This window comes from Solanum verrucosum, unplaced genomic scaffold, assembly GCF_900185275.1.
Source record: "Solanum verrucosum unplaced genomic scaffold, falcon-dt-bn FXZP01000133.1, whole genome shotgun sequence".
Lineage (NCBI taxonomy): Eukaryota > Viridiplantae > Streptophyta > Magnoliopsida > Solanales > Solanaceae > Solanum > Solanum verrucosum.
This window is the reverse complement of record NW_026020355.1, coordinates 255,800-278,738: the sequence shown is the minus strand read 5'-3', so window position 1 is coordinate 278,738 and position 22,939 is coordinate 255,800. Positions and strand designations below refer to the sequence as shown.

The 22,939-nt window shown below is 32.5% G+C and overlaps 2 protein-coding genes across 2 annotated transcripts; both read right to left on the bottom strand.

The window, feature by feature from the left end:
- Window positions 1–3,027: 3,027 nt before the first annotated feature.
- Window positions 3,028–7,365, bottom strand: LOC125837688 (probable polygalacturonase At3g15720). The gene is made up of 10 exons (XM_049516769.1): window positions 7,093–7,365; window positions 5,334–5,453; window positions 5,058–5,189; window positions 4,765–4,926; window positions 4,654–4,680; window positions 4,010–4,217; window positions 3,814–3,895; window positions 3,612–3,720; window positions 3,380–3,496; window positions 3,028–3,285 (listed from the first exon to the last, which is right to left on the bottom strand). The coding sequence occupies exons 1-10, from the start codon at window positions 7,096–7,098 to the stop codon at window positions 3,052–3,054; spliced, it is 1,197 nt and encodes a 398-aa protein (XP_049372726.1). The 5' UTR covers window positions 7,099–7,365; the 3' UTR covers window positions 3,028–3,051.
- Window positions 7,366–13,529: 6,164 nt separating this feature from the next.
- LOC125837695 (uncharacterized) lies at window positions 13,530–14,090 on the bottom strand. Its single transcript, XM_049516774.1, has one exon. The coding sequence runs from the start codon at window positions 14,088–14,090 to the stop codon at window positions 13,530–13,532; it is 561 nt and encodes a 186-aa protein (XP_049372731.1).
- Window positions 14,091–22,939: the final 8,849 nt, after the last annotated feature.

The window sequence follows — 22,939 nt, the reverse complement described above, 5'->3', positions numbered from 1 at the left end:
GCCAAACTACCTATTTTTCAACACTCTTCACTTCTCAACCTGCACAATCAACACCCGTTATTCAAAATAAAAAAACTAAAGCATTAAAAAATTGGGTTGTCTCCCAAGAAGCACCTTAGTTAACGTTATGGCATGACGAGGATACCAAATCAAACTTCATTTTTGGGGTTTGCCAATATGTCACTAGGCAAACCCCCTTTTTGTCTTGGATTCAAATGAGAAGAAATTTGACCCATTTGGGTATCCAATTGCTTAATAGAGACTGAGTGTGAGGTCACCGTCTGGCTTAGAGTTGAAACATATTCTTTCATCTCTTTCGACACTTTGTCTGACCCCTCAACTTTGTTGAGAATGCGTGAGAGCATATTTTCTGTACGGCCACCTTCAGATTCCTTAGGCTTTTGACGCTCATGAGGAGGGACGTACCTATCCTTGTCCCCCTCTCTCTCCTTCAGGTGGCATTACGATCATGCCAATCTCTGTCACGGTCTCTCCAACTCTATTCCATCCTTGATTTCCACCCATTCTTGGGTAGTTTGAACAATAACCTCATCTTTGATTGGCTAGGAAGTTCACTTCCTCATTGTACAACACTTTAAATTTTGCTTCATCGAGGTTTGCTCCACCAACACCCACGGCATTAACACTCTTTGTACCAACACCCATGACATTTTTAGCCAATATATCCAACTGGGTCATCATTTTGGCCATGTTTTGGTCTCTCTCTTGATCCTTCTCGATCTTCTCTTTTGTCATTTTATAAGTGAGAGGAGAGACTTGGTCTTCACGAGTGTACCACGCCCTATTGATCTTGGTCATGCAATAAAGGAGTTGGGACGCTACTTCATAGGGTTGTTGCATTATACCACCAGGTGAGAGTTGATCACCCACTCTTTTGTTGACCGAATCGAGACTCCTATAGAAGTGTTGCAGCAGCAGATTATTTGGAAGTCCATAAGTTGGGCACTGAAGCACCAACTTCTTAAATCTCAGACATGTCTCATAGATTGGCTCGCCTTCCAAGCGTTTGCACCCTTGGATGCCATCCCTTAGAGTCATCATCTTTGATGGGGGGAATAATCTTACTTGAAATGTTGTGGTCAACTCATCCCAAGAGGTGATGGAGTCCCTCGGTAACTCAGCCAACCATTTAGTAGCTTCACCCATCAAAGAGAACGGAAACAACCTGAGACAGACCTATTCTTGTGATATGATCTTAAATGAGAACGGCTCACAGACATCCACAAAGTTCCTGATATGCTCATGGGGATCCTCATGAGCCAGTCCCTCAAATAATCCTTTCAATTGTAGGAGCTAAAGCACTGTGCTTGTGATGTGGAAAACAACGTTTCCTTTAGCCGGAGGTAGACGAATGATACCAACACCACCCACTTGGATTGGGTCATTGACGTTTGAGTCATTAAAATCATTGAGGGTCCCAATGTCGTCTTGGTCATAATTGAAATATCTATGATAAATTTTATAAGAAATGAGTGAAAAAATATATTTGATCATTAAAAGAATAAATTTAATATTTTATATAAATAAATAAATAAAATATTTTCACTCTCATTACATTGAAAGGGTATATCTAAGTCATTTGTGTAATAGTAGGGGTATATATGAACTATTTTGTAACGAATGATATATTAACTCCAAATCACAAAGTTAAGGGGTATATCAAACTCTCTTCCCTTTTAAAAAGGAAAAACTACATAAATTGTCATAAAGCCTAAAATAATTACAGGTTCATACCCAAACCCAAAGTAATTCAAGAAATATTCATTCTCTCATAAATAATTACAGCTCATATTCATTTTAATGAAACAACAACAATATACATATACTCTTATAATAGCATTGCCTAATGAGTAATTTCTAAACAAGAAACCTTAATGATATAACAACAATATACATATACTCTTATAATATCATTGCATAATAAATAATTTCTGAACAAAAACCTTAATGATACCAATATAGTATGTGTATATATGTACTCATTTAGTATCAATTAAGCGAAATTATCAGTTTTAATGATGCCAATATTGTATATGATACTTATTTAATATATGTTCAACAAAATTAGTTTTTTTTTTTTTTTTTTTGGGGGGGGAGGTATATAGTGTAATTACTTAGTGGGGTATGAATGTAAAGTGATATATATTTGTGATTATTTTGCTTTTATGAAATATTTGTTTAGTTTCCCCATTTAAAAATAACTTTGGGCCACTAAGCTCGATTTTGTCTCAATGCCCAAAAAGCAAAGATAAACTTTAATAAATAACACATGTAAGAGATGTAATTACTATATAGTTTTCAATACATATAGTACTCCTTCTGTCCAACAATAGTTATCCACTATACTATTTTAGGATGTCCAACAATACTTGTTCACTTTATGAAATCAATGGATAATTTTACACTTAGTTCCTAATTTACCCTTATCATTAATTATAGGAATTTCCTTATTGCATTTATCTAAACATTCTATTTATTATATTCAAAGGGTGATATAGTAATATTACTCTTCTATTTATAGTTTCTTAAGGGGTGTGCCAAATCAATAATGGACAACTATTGTTAGACAAAGGGAGTAGAGTTTTATGAAAACCTAACAAAATAATAAATCAATTATAAGAAACAAAAAACATATTTGATAAATTTTTAAACTATATGTCAATTTTGTTTTCCATAAAAAAGAGGTTTAAAACTAATAGGATATAATCTTTAAATTTTCTCCTAATTAGTTGGTATTCATTCCGTAAATTTCTCCTATATTTTGCATCCGCATAATCTCTCCTTTTAAAATTCATAAATACTATTATACGTACCCTTATTTTTCTCATTTATTTTGTCAAAACTCCATTAAAGATCAATTTGTATCTTTCATATATTTATACAGAGATGATACACTAAAACATGCTTGTCTAATAATACTCACTTAACTTCAAACCTTAATGGATCACTAGTTAAGTTTTTTGTCAAATTCAATTACTAATCTTCAAAAACGGCTATACTATAATATAAATGAAATATTTTTCTATATAATTATCCTTGTGACAAGCAAGATACATGAGGTGAGTTTGAAGAGGCTTTTCCTTTAACATTATTGCAAGTAGCAAAAATCTTTTTTCCAGGCTCAACTGAAGTTATGTAGATATTCTCCAACTCAACATTGGTGCAAGCTGTGCTATTACTACAATTCATATTTATTGCTAGCTTGCTGCTTGTAGTTCCATATATTTTCTTGTATGTTACATTGCTCACTTTAACTGCACTTACCTGTTCAGACATTTTTTTAAACAAAAAATAATTTTCAAATTTCTATCTTCTCTAGAAAATAATAAAAAAATGATATATTTTATTTTATTTTCACCTGAGGTTGACATGAATGACCACCATTGCAATAATTTTGATCAATAATGATTGGGTTTTCTACATTTTTGAGGTTAATATTCTCAAAATGTATAGACCTAGCATATCCTGAACCACCCTATGAACACATAAAAAACAGATATTTTAGAAAAAAACAATATATGCATACAATTATTAAAAAAATAAAATACCACACTAACATATGTAAAATGAAATGTGATACTTTTGGTTACCTGCCATGACTTAATTCTAACACCATTTTGGGTATCCTCTAAGTGGCAATTTGTTATATAAACGTTTTCCACATTAGCAAATGTATTATTTGGACCTAAACTTCCAATACTGCATACAAATTACAAAATTGTATTAGTTAATCTATGTCTAATAAACTGAGTTTTCTATTTAGAATAAAATAAGAAAATGTTCATGTTCTACCTTATACCATGACCTGGTCCACACCTAATACCAGTAATATTGATATCAGAGCATCCAGTATTGATGCCAATGCAGTCATCACCTGCTTTGTAAGATAAATTAATTTTTGCGTAAGAAATCAAACATTATATGCAATTAATATAAAACAGTTATTTCGAATAGAGAAAAAATAAACATTATATGGAAGCTAGTTTACCTGTTTGAATAATGGAGTCTCGAATTTGAACTTGGCTAGAGAAAAAGATATCGATACCATCAGTATTGCGACTATAATTTGGTGCACTTATATGAATATTTGAGATCGTTACTCCCTTGTTATAAGTAAGAATTATATGGTCCCTTGAACTATTCACTAGCTTTATTCCATTCAATCTAAGTCCATTACAGTAATTAAATTGAACCACCTACAAAAAAAAATCTTTGTAATCTTGTAAAGGAATATATGGGCAAAACCAAGTATTAAATTATATTATATTATAGTATGTTAAAGGATAGATAACACATACATTAGATTGATTTTATCAAATTTGAAAGAAAAGAGAAAAAGAAGTTCAAGTAGTGATTTGTACTAGACGCAGCCCTGTATTTCACTATAAGAAAATAAGAAATTAGCTATGGACAAAATTTCGTGGTTAAATAACAAAAATTTCGTACTAATCTCATTTAGTGACGAATTATATGAAATATCAATGAGTTAGGAGCTATTTAGCGACGAATAACCTAGGAATTACAATTACTGATAAAATTTCATAGTTAATGTCATGTTTCTAGAAGTAAATTTGATAACCATTTTATTAAATTGAATAGAAAGTGATTGCATGCATTATATGTACTACATACCGTTGGCTTAGTGCAAGTCCCGTTCACCTGAAACGAATAACCTTACATGTAAGTAATATTTATGAAAGCAATTAAACACGGTTCAAAAATGTTTTAGATTGTGTCACGCACCCTGGTACGGCTAGGAGTATCCCACCATCGTTGGCCATTGCCATTGATAGTACCAGAACCATTGATAAAAAGACCAGCAACTCCTGTAAAATAAATCCAACATACATTTTCACAACCTGTCCATGCCTCTGGGTCCTTGGGTGCTACAATAGATCCTGATAACTGCAAAGCATAACCTTAAACTAATAAAAAAACTTTCATTCATATAATTAGGACACTTCCACAAAAACAGTTTTTAGCAGCAATAAATACGCACAAAACAATGTTGAAGCATCTTATTCTTAATTACTTACTTGTATATGAATATTGATTGACTTACAAGGCCCTTGAAATGTAATAGGCCCTACTAGAAATGACCTTTCACTTGGTAGAAGTATTGATGGATTTTCATCACTACACGCAGCTCTCCAAACTTGTTTGAATGCCTATAAACAGGGAATCACAAGTAATAAAATTTTGATGAACGCTATCAAAGTATAGAAGTTAAACTCATTTTAATTTATTTATGTTTGCACACACGTAATAGTATTTTTCACAAACATATGAGGAATTGAAATTATTTGTATTACTTGAGTGTCATCGTGCACTCCATCTCCAGAAGCGCCATAACGTGTTACATCAAAAATACCAGCAAGACTTCTTTCAATAAGAAATGAAGTAATACAAATCAGAAAGATGAATGCCTGACCCTGCAGAAAATTAGGAACAAGAAACAAAAAATAAATAATTATGATAACCGATGATTATCGTAACAACTACTAGAAAAAATATTCCAACTCAAAATGAATAATAAAATTAAGAAGAGTCATTAATTGATAGCATACCTACTGAATTTAAATACATGAGAATATAAAATTGACAATTCCTTTTTCTTTTTCCTTTTTTTTTTTTGGCGGGGAGGGGATTGTGCTTCTTATGTGTATACATTTTTTTATATATAGCTATAAATTATATGTACACAATTGTCTAGATGTGAAATTTTTTTTCAATAAAATGGACACATGTATATATAATATATCGATATTGGATAAATAGTATAAAACTAATACTCCATCCGTCCTAATTTATGTGGTACATTTTGAATTTCGAGATTCAAATAAGTCTATCTTGACCATCAATTTTTCGTATATCTTTTAATTATTTTGAATTGTCAATTATTGTAGCTTATAGTACTTTTTACATAGTTTACAAATATACAAATTTCATTTCAAGAAAATTAAAGATTCCATGCGCAAATTTTTGGTGAAACTTAAATTATTTAACTCTCGATTTCGGTTTAACTAATACTAATGTATAAATTTTGGTTAAATCAAAATACCGAACTACATAAATCATGTTACCGAAAACCAAACAGTAATACCCAAGTTCAAAAAAATATGAACTGATACCAAAATGAAGGCCGAGAAACCAAATCTATTCGATTTGGATTGGATGAGTATTTCGATTTTTCGATATTTATGTCCATCTCCTTTCTCTATCCCATTTTTTTAACAAAAGATGTACTAAAAGAGAATTGAATTTTCTTTCGTTTATCATATCATTCTTAGAGTTAGTAAAATAAATCCATTACTATCAATGGAGAAAATCAAATTTTAAAAATGAATTATGTAAGAAAAAAGTGATTATGTTTAGAAATACAAACCCATACCTATGTATAAGGAGTCAAGAATATATAGAATTTATTTTTTAGTCAAAAGTTCTTTGTATAAGAGATCATATATTTACACCTAAAAAAGTTCTCAAAAAATCAGTCTTTTTTCTATTTTTTTAATTTATACAACTGACATAAAAGATCATTTCCACCTCGAATGAGATGGAAAAAGAAAATGGGCTACAATAATTGTTTAGTTAATGGTCCAAATTAAGAAGTGCTTGACCATAATTTTTTTGAACATTCCAAAATTGACTTTCAAGTTGAATTTTGAAAATTCCAGAACTCAAAATTGTTGAAAAAAATGAAGATTTCCAACAACAATTTCCATCCCCCAAAACACCCGTTCCGATAATCTCAACTTTCCTGAATTTTATGAACAAATAATCTCATCAACCCAAACAGAGAACAAAATGATACTCCCTCGGTCGAACAGTACTTTTTTGGTTCCCACCTGGTGTCCGGTACTCACATTGAAGCCCTATTAAATTCAAATTCGGGCTGAAAAGTCTCACATTGGGGTAAAGTGCTTCCTAACAAAAGCGATTACGTACCCAAGAGGGCTCGAACTCAAGATTTAATAATGGATAACTATTGTTGAACTGAGAAAATTTCAATTTCCATTAAGCTAATTCAAAACTGAACAATCAAATCTGAAAGAGCTGACGAATACGAACCTTCATAGCTGATTAGAGGAACTGGACTCGAACAGGAGCCCGCGGGTGAACGATCGAAGGAATTATTTTTTTAGAAGCAGTTTGGGTGTATGAGTTATGGCGGAGTTAAGTCGGCAATTCAAGGCTAGGTATGACGGTGTCACTGCCGGTGAATCAGATAGCCGCTATGAATTTTGTTAGGCGGTGAAGTAAGTAAATTTATGGAGCAAACATTGCCGGTTTGAATGGGGTCACTGTTGTACGGAGGCAGAAATCAGTGGCCCTCTAAATTCTTAACTCCCCAATTTCACTAAATATGAGTGTATATAGTAGAAAATAAAGGAAAAAGAAATGTCTCTCCTCGATTTATATTTACAATAATGACGTTTTCACAAGTGGTTCATTTAATAAATTCTTTGAGATTTTATGCTCGAACGAATTTTACGATGTTGAAACTCTCTTTAAATTAATAAATATTAATTTATCAATTAAATAATACGTTTACAAAATAATAATATTTCATGATCCACCTATATTAATTTAGTGAGGTTTTACTGTATATGTCATTCTTATTAAAATTAGATATCCTTAATATTTGTCATTTCATAAAATCATACATAAATAACACTAATTTTCTATATTATTTATTAGCCTTGAAAGTATAAATTTGACCAACATATGAAAATTAAACGATTAATTTATGCTTAATTAATTTAACTAATCAAAATAAATTAATTTATGTTCATTTATTGAAATCAAGAAAACCCTAAGTAATGATACACTGTTAAATTTACTTAGTTTCTTAACAATCATGAAATATAAAATGATGACATATAAATGAAAACAAAGAAAGTATAAGATGAAATCTAAATTTTCAAAAAATTCAAGTAATCAATCAATTGATATATTAAAATTTTCTACCAGCACAATCCAATAATTTAATTATTTGAAGATTTTACACAAATAAGATCTTTGACTTCACTATTTAATATTTTAATTCCGTTTAAAAAAAGTTTTGCTACAAACAAATTCATCACTGCTATAATAACATAATTTTTTTTTGATAAATTGTCATAATTTTAAATTGATAAGCAAAACTTTTTTTATGTTGATAATAATCAAGATTTATTTCCAAATTTTGATAGACCTATCAAAATCTGAAACACCACTATCGCATGCCGAAGTTCTTTTTTGTATTTTTGCTAGGGAGACTTCTGCGTTGTATTTTATTTTTATTTTTTGTATTGTTATTACATGTTCCTTTTGTGTTTTATTTTCATTTTTGTTATACTCTTCACTTTTCAATAATTTATTTATTAAATTTTTGAAATTATATTTACTCAGATCAATTTAATATTTTAAAATATAGTTATTTGAAAAAATATATATGTTAAAAATATTATAAATTACGATACTTCTCATGTCAATATCATAAAATATATATTATTAAATGTCAATTAAAATTTATATAATTTGAATCTCAAAAATTAAAGCGTGTCACATAAATTTCAACTTACTATCTAAGAAATGGGAATAAGAACACACGTCATTGTTAATGTATGTGCTTCTCGAAAATAGATTTAAGCTTGAGGTTAATCTTGTCATTTTAGATTTATTTCTAGCTTGTGGCATTTTACTTCTATGCTTTTTTATTAATTAATTTTTTCAAAATTTATGACTTTTTTCTTCTATATTTTTATAGTAATAATTTATTTATTTTTGAAGTTTGAATTAAAGTTAAACTTGTGTTTGACCATATATTTTGTAAAAAATATTTTGAGTTAGGAGATATTTTTTTAGATATGATTTATACTCTTAACTTCTAAAAATTAGCAAAGTCATTCAATTTGACTAATTTTAAAATTTAATTATATATATATATAAACTGCATAAAAATTATTTTAAAAAAATCACAATATTTAACAATTCAAATATTTATAAAGATATATAAAAAATTATGATAAAAAAATATATTATAAAAAGTACTAACCAAACACAACTACAACTTTACAAATTCAAATAAATGAAAATATATGTAATAAAGTAGGGCGTTGAATGGAAAAAGCTGAAGCATAATTAATTGCTTTTTTTCATAATCCGTACTAACTACTTAATTAACTAGGTGTACCTGATGTTTCTCATGTGGGGTTGTTGGGTTTTATTGTACGTTTTGACAAAGTTTATGAAAAATTAGTAGTGCTTATTTTTTTTTTTTTTTCTAAAAAATGCTTATTTTAAATAAAGTGAGATGTTTGGTCAATTTTTTGGTTTAAAAAATATTTTTTTTGGAATATTATATGTAGAATGAAATTGTAATTAAGATTCCAAAGTCACCTTATAAATTTATTTTCTACCGTGATTCCTTTAATGCAAGCAAGATACGATGTCAAAGCATTGTCCTATACAATAAAAAAAAACTCCTAATTAAATTAACACGTGTCATGTAATGATTGGTGTGTGAACACACTTGCTTCTTAAAATCTGGGGCAGATCGAAAAATGATATAATAATATTTGTTCAAAATTGTTTAGTGAGATAATACGACTATTGCAAAGTTAAGGTGTGTTTTTGAAAATTCGGGACAACTTCAGTGGCGACTTTACGTCCTTTCTCTTTAGTTTTCAAATAATGTATATTTTAGTCACATTAGATTTTTAATATTTGTTTATGCTCTATGAGTTAATTACATGTATTAGCTTCCATATTTCCTTTCAGTTTGAGTTGTATGTTTCATGTTTGGCCAAGGGTTAGCTTGGGCCACACATGGTTTCAAGTGTTGTGTTACATCCAGGGAGTAGACTCGAGTCATGACAAATTTAGTATCAAGTTATCCTTATTGATGTGGGTGGGCCAGAGTTTAACTAAGTTTAGGCAAATCTTGATAAGAGAGACCAAACATCAGTGTTGAGTCTAGGCAAATCTCATGCACTGGGGTAAACCTCAGCGAGGACATTGAGTCCATAGATATGAGTATGTGACACCCTAGCTTAAGATAAGAAGTCTCACACCAATAAAACACAAGAGAGATGTTGGGTATATAAGTAAGTAGTCCTTATCAACTACATACGTGTTCTAAAGTCGTGCGGACTAGGTCCAGAGCAGACAATATCACAAGTGGAATGGGCCGTGAAAAACTGGTATCAAAACAAAAGGTTCAAGTGTCTATGAAGTTGTGTAAGTAGAATCTTATTTATGATTGTGAGGGCCCACTTTTATAAATGAGGGACTGATAATAAAGCTCAATTTTACGCCTTCCTAGACAGGTCTAAGGATGACTGATGTAGTATTCACATGTACTATTCTCGTCTATAATCAAATAGCTTCTGTTTTGTTTGATTCAGGCTCCACATATTTTTTTATGTATTTGTTAAATTTGCCTTGGGTTTCAATATGATTTGTGATACTCTTGATAACCCTATTTATGTTTCCACCTTGGTTGGATATTCTATAGTGGTGACCCATGTTTATCGCTTTTGTTCTGTAATGTTTGAGGGTCTTTATACTTGGGTAGATATGGTTACACTGGATATACTGAATTTTGATGTGATTTTTGATATGACTTGGTTGTCTCCTTATCATGTTGTGCTAAATTGTTATGCTAAAAAAGTAATTCTAGAAATTTTGGGTAGAGATAGACTAAAGTAGGAAGGGGTGTACAGACCTAAGTTAACAAAGATCATATCCCTCTTTTCGGATATGAAGCTAGTGGGATAGGTTTTCTAACCTATTTGGCCCATCTTCGGGATGTTATTGCGGAATCCCTTATATCGAGTCAATCTTAGTGGTTTCTGAGTTTCCAGATGTATTTCCTACGGATCTGTCTGGGATGCCTCCAGATAGGGACATTGATTTTTGCATCGACTTAGAGTCGCGTACTCGTCCAATTTATATTCCTCCTTACCACATGACTCTAACAAAGTTGAGGGAACTTAAGACTCAACTTCAAGAGTTTCTAGATAAAAGGTTTGTTCGTCCTAGTGCATCACCTTGGGGATGCTCCAGTGTTACTTGTGAAAAAGAAGGATGATAGTATGAGGTGGTGCATAGACTATCGACAATTGATTAAGGTCACTATCCGGGATAAGTACCCTTTATCTCGCATAGACGATCTCTTTGAACAGTTGCAGGGTGCTTTAGGGTCTGTTTGGAAAGCCACCTGATAATTGAAATTAGTGTAATTACTAGGGTAATAATTACCAGCCTAGTAATTACACTAACCTGTTTTGTTGTCATAGTGTAATTACACATGTCCTGTTTGAATGTCACAGTGTAATTACACATGTTCTGTTTGGATGCACAATAGCAATCATAATATTATATTAAATTTAAAAATAAAAATTAATTATTTAAAATTTTTACTAGACAAATAAGAAACTATATAAATGATATTAAATTAAAGATTTAAGATATATATTATTTTTTGAAAATATATTAATTAATAAACATATGTTCTTAACTAATATTATGAAAAAATAATTGATTTATATTTTTTCAAATTAATATATTTCAATTGAATTGATCATAAAAACTAAAAGTATGAAGTTCTACTAAAATCGTGAAATGCATATTTGATAAAAAAAATTAATATATAAATAAAATGTCATAAATTATTAAAATATTTGACAAAAAGATAATCGATCAGGTCGAATTAAAAAATGACTTGCAATGTGCATTCAATATTAATAAAACAAATGAAACTGAAAATATAACATAAGTTATAGATTCAAAATAAAAAATTTAACATAATACTCTTATCGCAAATTTCAACATAGCATACATAAATATGATTATTATTTTTTTTAAAAAAAAACGTAACTCTATAACCTTACTTAACAATCAATTCTATTTTAATTAAAAAATGAAAATACTAATAGAATTATGCTAATGAGAAAATAAGCATGACATAAAGAAATAGATAATACGAAAAAATTGCATAGAATCACATTAAGTAAGGTTGAGAACGACAAGAAAATAAAATATAATAATAAAAAATAAAAAATAAACTTTTAGAATAATAAAAATAAAAAAAGAACTTCAAATAATAGAAGTAAAAAAATAAAATGAAAAAAAAGAAATTAAAAAAAAAAGAAATTAAAAAGTAATCAGCTAGTAATTACACCATGTAAGGATTAGATTAATTTAAACAAATTATGCAAAAAAGAAGTTCCACTATGATTCGTACTAGACATGACCTTGTATTTGATAACCATTTTATTAGAACGTTATGTGATTTAATTTTGTGTAAACATACACAATCCAAATTACGTGGTAGGGAACTAATCGGACTTTCTCAAAAAAAAAAATCAAAGGAACATTCATGTGGTTAATGATACGTCTAAATTGGTCGAAGCAAAATGTCAGGTAATCACGTCTAAATTGATTGAAATTAAGTACCTTTATGGTGAAGAGCAATTCAACGCGTCTTCAACTAATTCCAATTTGATGTTGTACACTTTGTTTATTGATTTCTCCAATTCTGAAAAGTCAAAAGATAACTAGCCAATTTTATTGACAACTGAGATATCATTGTAACATTTTGTCAAATCCATCTGGATGGTTTCTTCTTTTATGTTATTTTATTATTATTAAATCTTTATCTATTTGGTTGGGGGATGTGATGGGGGAGTGACTCTATTTGAATAATATTAATAACTGAATAATTGTTTTTATGATTAATACAATTTTTGAACTTTGTGGAATAAAAATACCTTTCCCCTATAATCGAATCTTTTTCTATCTCAAGCTGCTGGGGTTACTAATTAGAAATGAAGCTAAAGGGGCCAATTTTTCAAACAAAAATGTGTAAAGTGACACTTGTTTAACTATATAAACAAATATGGATGAGTTACTAGCGACTTGTCCAAATTAATAACGGCCACCTAGATATCCATTTATCCATTTTAATAATTTAAAAAAAATATTATTTTTAGTAAGTCACAACTTACCATTATTGTTTTTAGTAAGTTGTTTGGCTTTGACCGACTTATTATTATTTCTAAAAAAAATTTAGTAAGTCGCTGATGTTTGAGCAACTAATCATTATTATTTTTTATTTTCTTAAATAAGTCGTTGTAAGTTGAGCGACTCATCTTTTGATCTTAATTTTCTATTCATACAATGTCATATCTCTGTATTTGCGAAATCATTTTTTTTTTTTGGTAACTAACATTTTATTAATTACTAGAGACAAAACATTACAATCAAGCAGCTATCACAGCATGCTTTGTTCTCAAAATTAAAACATCAAACTGCCCTCTAACACTACATTCTATTACTCAGAATTTAAATTCATTTACATCCTTTTTAATACTAGTTGGAGCTCGAGCAATAGTCACATAGGCTATCTCTTTGGCTACATTTTCCTCCAGTTTGCTCTTTTTCTCGAAAATTCTGTTGTTCCTCTCAGTCCACAACCCATAGACTCCTTCAGCCAATATAATCTTGAAAATTTGAGCTGTTTAAGTCTTCCCCTTCCCATGTTGAATACTCCATTGTATAAACTGTCCCCATGTCATTGGTACCACACTAAGCTGATGACTCCATTTAAACAACCTTTCCCATAGCTTCCTCGCAAATTGGCATTGGATGATCATATGATGTATAGTCTCTTCTGCTTTCTTGCATAAGATGCAAGTCTTATTTACTTCCACGCCCCATTTAGCTAGCCTGTCAACCGTTACTAACTTCTTGTTAAGCATAAGCCACATTGTGAAGTAAGCTTTTGGCCTTGCTGCATTGTTGAACATGAGGCATTTCCAGTCAGGCCTTTGCAGTTCCCATATCATATACAGATAAATCTGCCTGATCATACTCCCTTTCTTGCCCTGCATCAGATGGATTTGATCAATTGTATGTTTAGCACTCATTATTTTCCTTATCATCCAGCTGGCTTGTTTATCTTGCCACATGCTCTGCCCCTTTATATAGTATGTATGTATCCATTTGATCCAAAGCTTGTTCTCTTTATTTGCTAAATCCCAGTACAATTTGGCCACTACAGCTTTGTTCCAGACTTGCATATCATGGTTAAGAAATCATTTTCTTAACCATGATATTTTATTTTTATAAAAGTTCTGATTGTGAAACAACTTTTTAATTTATGTTTGTGGGTGTGGACGTTTGAAAAATAAAGAGACCTTTAAATCGCCGATTTGGCTGACGAATTTCATTAAAAAGTCATTTATTTTTATTTTATGGTCCTCTTACATTCCTAGAAAGGGTATTCTTGACCTTTTACCCTCAATTAAGTTCCCTAAGTCTAAATCATGGCCTAATAACCTCCCCATTCATGGCTAGCCCTCAAGACAAATCAAATTCACATGTTCTAAATTCTCTCAAAGAAGAAGCTAGGGTTCTCCAACTTCAAGCTTCAGTTCAAGGTTTGAAGTCAATCTCATCTTCTCATGTATGTAAGGCTATCATAGTGATGGACTGAGTTCATCCTCACACCCTACCTATATCTAAATTAATAAAAGAGTAATCTAGGGTTTTATCTTGGATTTTGAGTATTGTTGATATGAGTAGTATCGTTGAGTGTTGAGTTCTTGATTTTTGAGTGTTGAGTTTTTCATATTGTTATTGAGATCCTTAAGTTTATTTGTTTATGTCTATATTTCAGCATGAAACCTATTTTGAGAATCTTTTAAAGAATTTTTTTTTGTCTTAAACTGATTCTCCGAGAAAGTAGAGATGAGTTTTGAGAAAGGGTTTTAAACATGATTTGAGTAAGAGTATAAGGGAACTAAGTATTCCCAAATGTATCACTTTTTACATTGAGGAAAGAGAAATTTTGATTTCTAAATTAGTTAATGAATTCAAAGATATTTCAGAGCAGTTACCTCTTTTAAGAGGATATTTTAAGAAATTAATGAGTGTATATTTACTGGGAGTAGTATTGAGCCCTGGTATGTGGATGAGTTCGGACAACTCACATTTCTCATAAACTATGTAGCCAACATGGGTAAAGGATTGTACTTTTTAGATGACTCTTTATTGCTTTTGAGCAGAGCTTTAATGGATCCACTTAGTTGAGATGTTCTATAACGTGGCAAGGTATAAGACAGTTCTAGAAGCGGGGATAAGATGTTGTATCATCACGTTGCTCACAGTTATGGTTGTCGATTAGAGAATCTCTCAAAAGAGTTAAAAGCGTATTTTTATCATATCACATAATATGTTGAGTTTAGAGATAAGTAAGTGTTTTGTAAAGTTTAAATAGCTTCACTCCCTTATTTCTTTACATTCAGTTGAGTATAGATTTATATCTATTGCAGTTTTTTCATTCATTCATTTTGTGTCAGCTAATATTACATACTCATACATTCAATGTACTAATGTTATTTGACTTGCATCTTTTTATGATGAAGATACAAGTGTTTAGGATCATCAATAGGCGCTTCGTTGAGATCATTTTGCACTTCCCATTTGAGAGTTTTGGTGAGTCATCCTTGCATTTAGGAGGGCCCCATTTTTCATTTTAGTATTTACTTTGGACCATCGAGGGTCTTATCCCAACGTCCATGTTGAACTTAGAGGCTTCAAAGATGAATAGAGTTGAATTGTTTCAAAAATTCTTTCTTTATATGTTTAGCGAATATTATATTTTGCTAAAATGAGCATTTGAGACAGTTGAGTTATATTTTTCTCTTTAAAGCTTTTAACTTGCTTGATTCAAATCTTCCGCTAAGTAGTCAGCTAGACCGATGATTTTTTTAGGAGCCAGCAATGGTTCTCGATTGTCGGCCACGTCTAGGGTGTAGTCTCGGGGACTGACAGTAACATGGAATCTACTAATACAAACTCACCCAGGGGGTCGAACACGCAACGACACTACCAAGGGCTCAGAACTCATACTCAACCGAGAAGCAGAATGCACATATACATATGAAAAAAATAGAGTCGGATCAGATAAAGTATATGCGAGCTAATGGAATAAAATAATTGTACCTATTATAATAACCTTTGATGCCTTAGGCTCCGCCCTTTCTAGAGTTGTAAACAGATAGGCCTTTTTGCCTCTTCCTTGAGCATTAGTCCTATCACTAGACCTGCCTCCCCAGGGTCCACCCTGTGTTTCCTGATAACCGCCTCACTATTCTTGACCCTGGGCACCGCCTCTAGTTGGGGTTGCTATCACTCTCACTAGCCTAGCTAGGTGGAGATCAAATGCAATTATCCCACGTCGGGGACAGTCTCTAGATCAATGATAAAGCTCACCAGAGCCATAGCAACCCTGTGACTCAGAACATTATATAGTAGGTATAAGGATAGAAACTAAACAAGAATAAACAATTTAATAGAATTAACAGGAGAAATAAGAGGAACCAAAACATAAATATTGTAACATCCCGCCTTATAAAGAGTTAATTTTAGAAAGCGCTAAATTGGAAATAGCTAAATTGAGAATTTTACAATTTATGCTTAAGTTATGGGTTTTGGGTCAACTTCAAATGACCATAACTTTCAATACATGAAGAGTTAGGTGGCCCATAAGATGTTAAATGAAATGTCTTTTAATCCTCTTTCTAACTCCACCGAGTATGCTAAGTTTCGAGTTCGGATGAAGGAGATATGTCCGTTTGAAGTTAACTTGTCCAGTTAAGGAAAGTTATCTGAATTAATGACGGGTATTTTGGTCTTTTCCTTACCTCATCAGCTTTAAACAAATTTAGTAATACTTTTGGGGTCAAAGTTGATTTGGGTCAGTTTTCATTATCCCAAATACGCTTAGGGTTTTGACAGGAGTTCAAGAAGAGGAAAAGAGGAGAAAAGGAAGAACGATCAAGGTTCTTGCGAATCAACGACTTGTTTTGCCAAATCGAGGTATGTAATTTTTCATAGTGTTGGGTTCATTCACCCACATGCCAATCATGATTTACATATTCGAATTCATCCATAAAGTTTGAAAGATTTAAGTTCTTGATGAGTGTTCTTGAAGTGTTATTTTTGTTCTTGAATTAGGATGAGTTTGATGAGTTCTTGAGATAAATATTATGAGTTTGAGGGTTTTTTTTGAGTATATTCTCGTGCACTTGTATTGGATAATTGAATCTAAGGAAAATTTGAGGAAAACAATCGATTCTAGACGAATTAGGGTCAGAAAATGAGAAGAAAAATTTATCAGAATGTTCTGCGATAGGGCTGGGGCAGCGTGCCCCAGCAGTGTGTCAAAAAGGAGCCTCTGAAGTTCAGGGGCTGGTGCCCCGTGCCAGCAGAGCTCCAGGGTCACCTACCCTCACTCTTTTTCTTTCGTTAGTTCCGTCTAAGTCCTTTTAAAGTGTACCTTTACTCCCTATTGATTCTAACTACTCTAAACTACATCTAAACATCGAGAGATCATTCATAACATAGATCATAACCCTTGAATCCATAATTCAATTTCAAGGTAGAGTTGAGAGTAAAGTCTTGAGAGTTCTTTCGAGTCTTTTTGAGAAGTCTTTTACAATCTTTTAAAACTTTTTTTAAGACTTGAGTACTTGAGGAAGAGTAGAGTTGAGTTTCATTTTTTTCAAAATGAATATATGGGAACTAAGTATTCACATGAGTAAATGTTTTTACATTTAAAATGAGGGAAACACCGATTTCCAGAGGAGTTCATGCGGAGTTTTAAGTGCTATCTCTTTTAAGAGAAATCTTTTGAGTAGTAATGTCGAAGTTGAGGATGAGGAACTGTTTTTTAAACATATGAGCTAAGTTATATTTTGGGAGTATTATTGAGAATCGATAAAGGGACGAGTTCAGATAACTCAAAGTCCTCATAAACCATATAGCCAATGTGGGTAGAGAGGGTCATACTTTTTAGATGATTCCTTATTGATTTTTAAGCATAGGTTAGTGGATCCACTTAGTTGAGGAGTTCTATATTGTTATCTACTGTTTTAAGGGCTTTATATAAATTGCATCTTTATTGCTGTTTTTATACTGCTTTGAGTTGAGTATCCATGAGTTGAGGTTCAATTGAGTAGAGTTGAGGTAAGTAAATTTCCTTCTTTATAAGTTCAAGTTGTTATGTTATGTTCAGTATTCCCCTTACATGATCGTACATTTAATGTACTAATGCCATTTGGCCTGCATCGTTTCATGATGCAGATACATGAGATCAAGGTCATCAACAGGCGATTCGTTGATACCAGTTGCAGTTCCATAGTTGTTTGGTGAGCCTCCTTTCTTTCGAAGGATCCTTTATTTGTTTTCATTTATTTCAGTTTTGTTAGGATGATCAGGGGTCTTTTCCCGACATACCTCATAATATTAGAGGCTTCATAGATAGATAGACAATAGTTCATGAATCTTTTCATTTTCAAATATCAATGTTCTAGACTTGAGTTGCCTCTTTGGCTAGTAAATGTTTTATTTCCAAAATATTTTGAGTTTACCTTTTTGAGACAGTTGAGTAAAGTTACTTTTGAGTTCTTTTAATGTTGAGTAAGTCTTCCACTGAGTGTTGAGCCAGGCTAAGGGTTCCCTTGGGGCCAACAATGGTTCGCGAGTGTCGGTCACATCCACGGTGTAGGATCGGGGGTGACAAACTTGGTTTCAGAGCACATATTTCAAGAGTCCTAGGGTGTCTATGAAGCCGTGTCTTTAGAGTCATAGTTATCGGTGTGAAGCGCGCCACATCTATAATTAGAAGGCTACGATATTTATGAACTATCTCACTTCTTTCATACTATCACGCCCCGAGGCTACCCCCTTGATGTAACACAGGACCTAGGATCACGAGTAACCCCAAGCTAACCCTGTGTCTGACATATATCAAGTATATTGAGAATCACTGAATAAAATATCTACTATGCGGAATCTAAAACATGGATAACTGAAAGTGGGGAATACCCAACGAGTCTGAATGTATAAAACATACTAAGAGTTTAATAATGTCACGACCCATGGGTACCCCCTAGATGTAACAAGGCGTACAAGACCCCGAGAGGCCTCATACAAACCCCTTAGCATATCATAACATAAAGCAATAGAAATGATGCAGAAATTTAAAACATTTTTCCATAATATCAAAGTCTTTTAAAAACGAGCGGAAGTCTATTACACTTTTGTCTCAAATCATCTAATACATGAAAATCTTTGGGACACAGCCCATGCAATAGTTCTAACATAAAAAATAAAATCCATAAAGGAAAGGTGATCAAATCCTCGATGCTATGAGGACTCACCAAGTATTCACTCTTTGCTCTACTAGGAACCTAGCCATAGGGATGGGACTCAATATCACCGAACCCTACATTTGATAATTATGTAGGAAAAAGTATGCGTTAGTACAAAATGTACTAAATATGATAGCTACCATAACATCATCAAGAGCATAACAACATAGTCATAGGCATAATATAAACATTAGTCAACATAAGACATAAGCTATAAGCATAAGAGATACATCATATTCATAAGCATAGTCAATACTTAGATCTTTATAACATAAGAGGACCACTTCTTAAGTAACCTTAAAGTATACTTGTGCAATGCATGGGTAAGACCCCATAATCTCACCCATGCTAAGTACCACATTAGGCCATCATACGTATTTATCACCTTTTGATCTCATCCTTATCTTATCTTTAATGGACAAGGGATATCACCTCTAGTCACCCATCTCATGGAAGTCCTTTTAATCTACAATCCACACAATGCATAATTCATACTATTCTTACGTTTCTTTACAAGACAAAGGGGATTGACCTCTATGCCCACTACGAAGGCTAATAGGTATTCACTGCTTGCCTTATTTAAGGAATCATAGGTATTCTCCTCCATGTACTAATATAGTATAATGTAGGTATTGGCCTCCACATTACTTTATAAGGATCATATGTATTCTCTTCCATGTCCTAATATGGCATGATATAGGTATTCTCCTCCATATCATTTTATAAGGGTCATAGGTATTCGCCTCCATGACCATCATATTATGATATAGGTATTCGCCTCCATATCACTTTAAAGACTAATGGGTACTCACCTGTTGCCTTGCTTTAGAAGTCATATATTAAGGGTAGTCACCTCACGCTTCTCATCTTATGCCATGGGTAATCACCTCATGTTTAGTTATTTAGGAATATAGGAAATAAACTCACATCCCTCTCATATGAAGGTCTTTGGGGAATCACCTCAAGCCTCATCACATTTCATAGTCCTTGGATTTAGATTCATTTTAGTTGAGCAAGCCTTTCAACCTAGAATCATTCTATGTGAGAGAACCTTCCATATAATATCATATTCATGCATAGATGTCTATATGGGAATATCCTTTCAACAACACAACAACAACATAATAATCATAGACACTTTACTCTCAACGTGTTCTTAAATCATACACATAGACTTCATAGAACATGCAAAATCTCTTACTTCACCTCGATGAGGTTCAAGTCTTTCCTTCAATCATCACATCTAGAATTCTAGGATTAGACATGGATATCATCATAACTCATGTGATTCTATCACTTCATATATTCAATCATTCATAAGGTAGAATAGGTGGGTAAAGTCCTTCCACAACAATTCTATCTAGTAGTCTACCATTGTCATACAAGCTTCACTCTTAAAGCCTTAACACTAATAGTTCAACACATTAGATTTACTCTCAAAGACCTAGGAATCACCATTCAAAACTACAAGCTCTACTATCAAGCAATACTTCTCATAAGCATCTCATATGCCTAAGTCTCAAGACATTGTACTCGCATTCTTCATTCTTAAACAATTCCAATCATATATCATCATATAAGCATAAACTCAAGCATTACTAATCATAATTCAACATGTATAATATAACCTTATTCAATTCATATATATATGCCCTAATATCAAGAAATATACTATACATATCACCAATCCTAGAAGATTATCTCTAAATCCTTAATTTTCCTCTTCAAGGCACATAACCCACTTACTTCAATTTCATCTTTCTAGACAGGAATTAGGCATGGAAAGATGAAATTTCATCTTAAAAACATGATTTACTACTAATTCAATCATAAACAATCATTATCCACTCAATTGGATCATCAATACATCAATACCAACAATATTGGAAGAAACCCTAACTTAAGACGCTGGTCAACTTTCCTCTTCTTCTTGGCTTTAATTTCGATGAATTTTCTGAGAATAAAGGTTTTTGATAGGATCTGACTAGATTATTAGGCTTAAATTGAGTAAAATGATGTAGTTTAGGTGTAAAATGACGTATTTTAAATGCCCAATGAATAGGGTAATAGAACAAAATGACACTGACTTAAAAGGTGACGGGGGGCGATCACGGAGACACTGACGGACCATCAAAGGGACCACATCCTGTCAAGTGGGTCGTGGTTGCTATCCAGAGCTCACTGGTTCCTGGTACCCCTCCTGCGGTCCACTTCACGGACCGTGTGAAGGATTACGTACCATGAAGGCCAACGTGGTTCTTCACTTGGGCTAAGGGGTCTGCTGGCTTAAGATGATGGACCCATCCATGACCCGTTCTCGAGAGCATGGCCCGTGGTGGTCTCTGTGGTTTGATGCCTAAGCTTGGTTGGTTTTGCCTGGCTTCCACGAGCCTTCACACAGCTCTTCTGGTGGTCCATGACCCGTGAAGGGCTCCGTGGTCCACCACTACTGGGTGGGTGTGAGCCACAAGCAGGTCGACGGACCGTGGATCCTTTCACGGTCCGTGAACCCTGCCGTGGTTTACCAACATTGCTATTGTTCAGGTTTGTTAAGTTCTGAGGCGTTACAATATCTTCCCCATGGGAAGATTCATCCTCGAATAAGGTCTAAACTTAGCTGAGTATGGAGGGAAGAAGCTGCAATCCCTACCAATAAGTACTAGAAGATGATATCTAACTAAGCTGAGTTCCAAGAACATGCAGATATGCTGAAATGCAAGCAAAACTGAAGAAACAAGATACTAAGACTGAATTTATGCAAGAGTAAACTGAGAGGCTGGGGAGGAACTATTACCTCAAGCTGAAACGGAATCGAAAGGAAAGAGATGAGGGTAAGTTGCTCCCTCTACGAACTGACGCCTCAATAAAACACACACACACACACACACACACACATATATATATATACACACACTAGATGGGTGATTACCTGTGCTTAAGCACGGGCCCAACATGTTGAGTTTCAATGAATTGTTTTCATAGTTACTTTTAGATAGTATTTTTTATGCATTCATCTCTAGAGTTGTGTCATACTCAATAATTGATCATGTGATAAAACTATAAAAAATATTTGAAACAACTTAAAAGATAAATGACCCATTGCTTTGTTACTTGATAATCTAGAATATTGAGGCGATCAAAAACATCCAAAATCGGCATGACTACCCACCTTACTTCTTAAAGACTGATCACTGCTACTGTAAAATGTCTTTGTATCCTGCATCAAGACATACGATAAGGGGCCGTTTGATTGAGAACAAATTATGTTGGGATTAGTTATCCCTCCATTTATAAGGGATGATTTATCCTATCACTATACTATAAATGGTGGGATAAGATAAGTTTAACCCTAGACTATTTTTTTAATCTCAGGACTATTTATTTCTATCTATTACACCAATCGACCCCTAAGTATTTTATGCATCGGATAATGGATTAAATTATAAGGTAATAGTTGTTCACCGTAGGATTACTTTTCCAATTTATAGATGATTCAACATAGGACAATGAAGAAACCATTTTGCACAAAATGTTGATGTTTGTGCACATACCAAACTATGATGGAAATGCCATATCATTCAATTTGTGGAAAAGGACTAGTTATATGTGAATAATTTTTAAATATTTTTCTATTCATGTCTATCACAATCATAATGGAGTTAACCAATTTCACTATTCATGTCTATCACAATCACATAAGTAGGTAATTG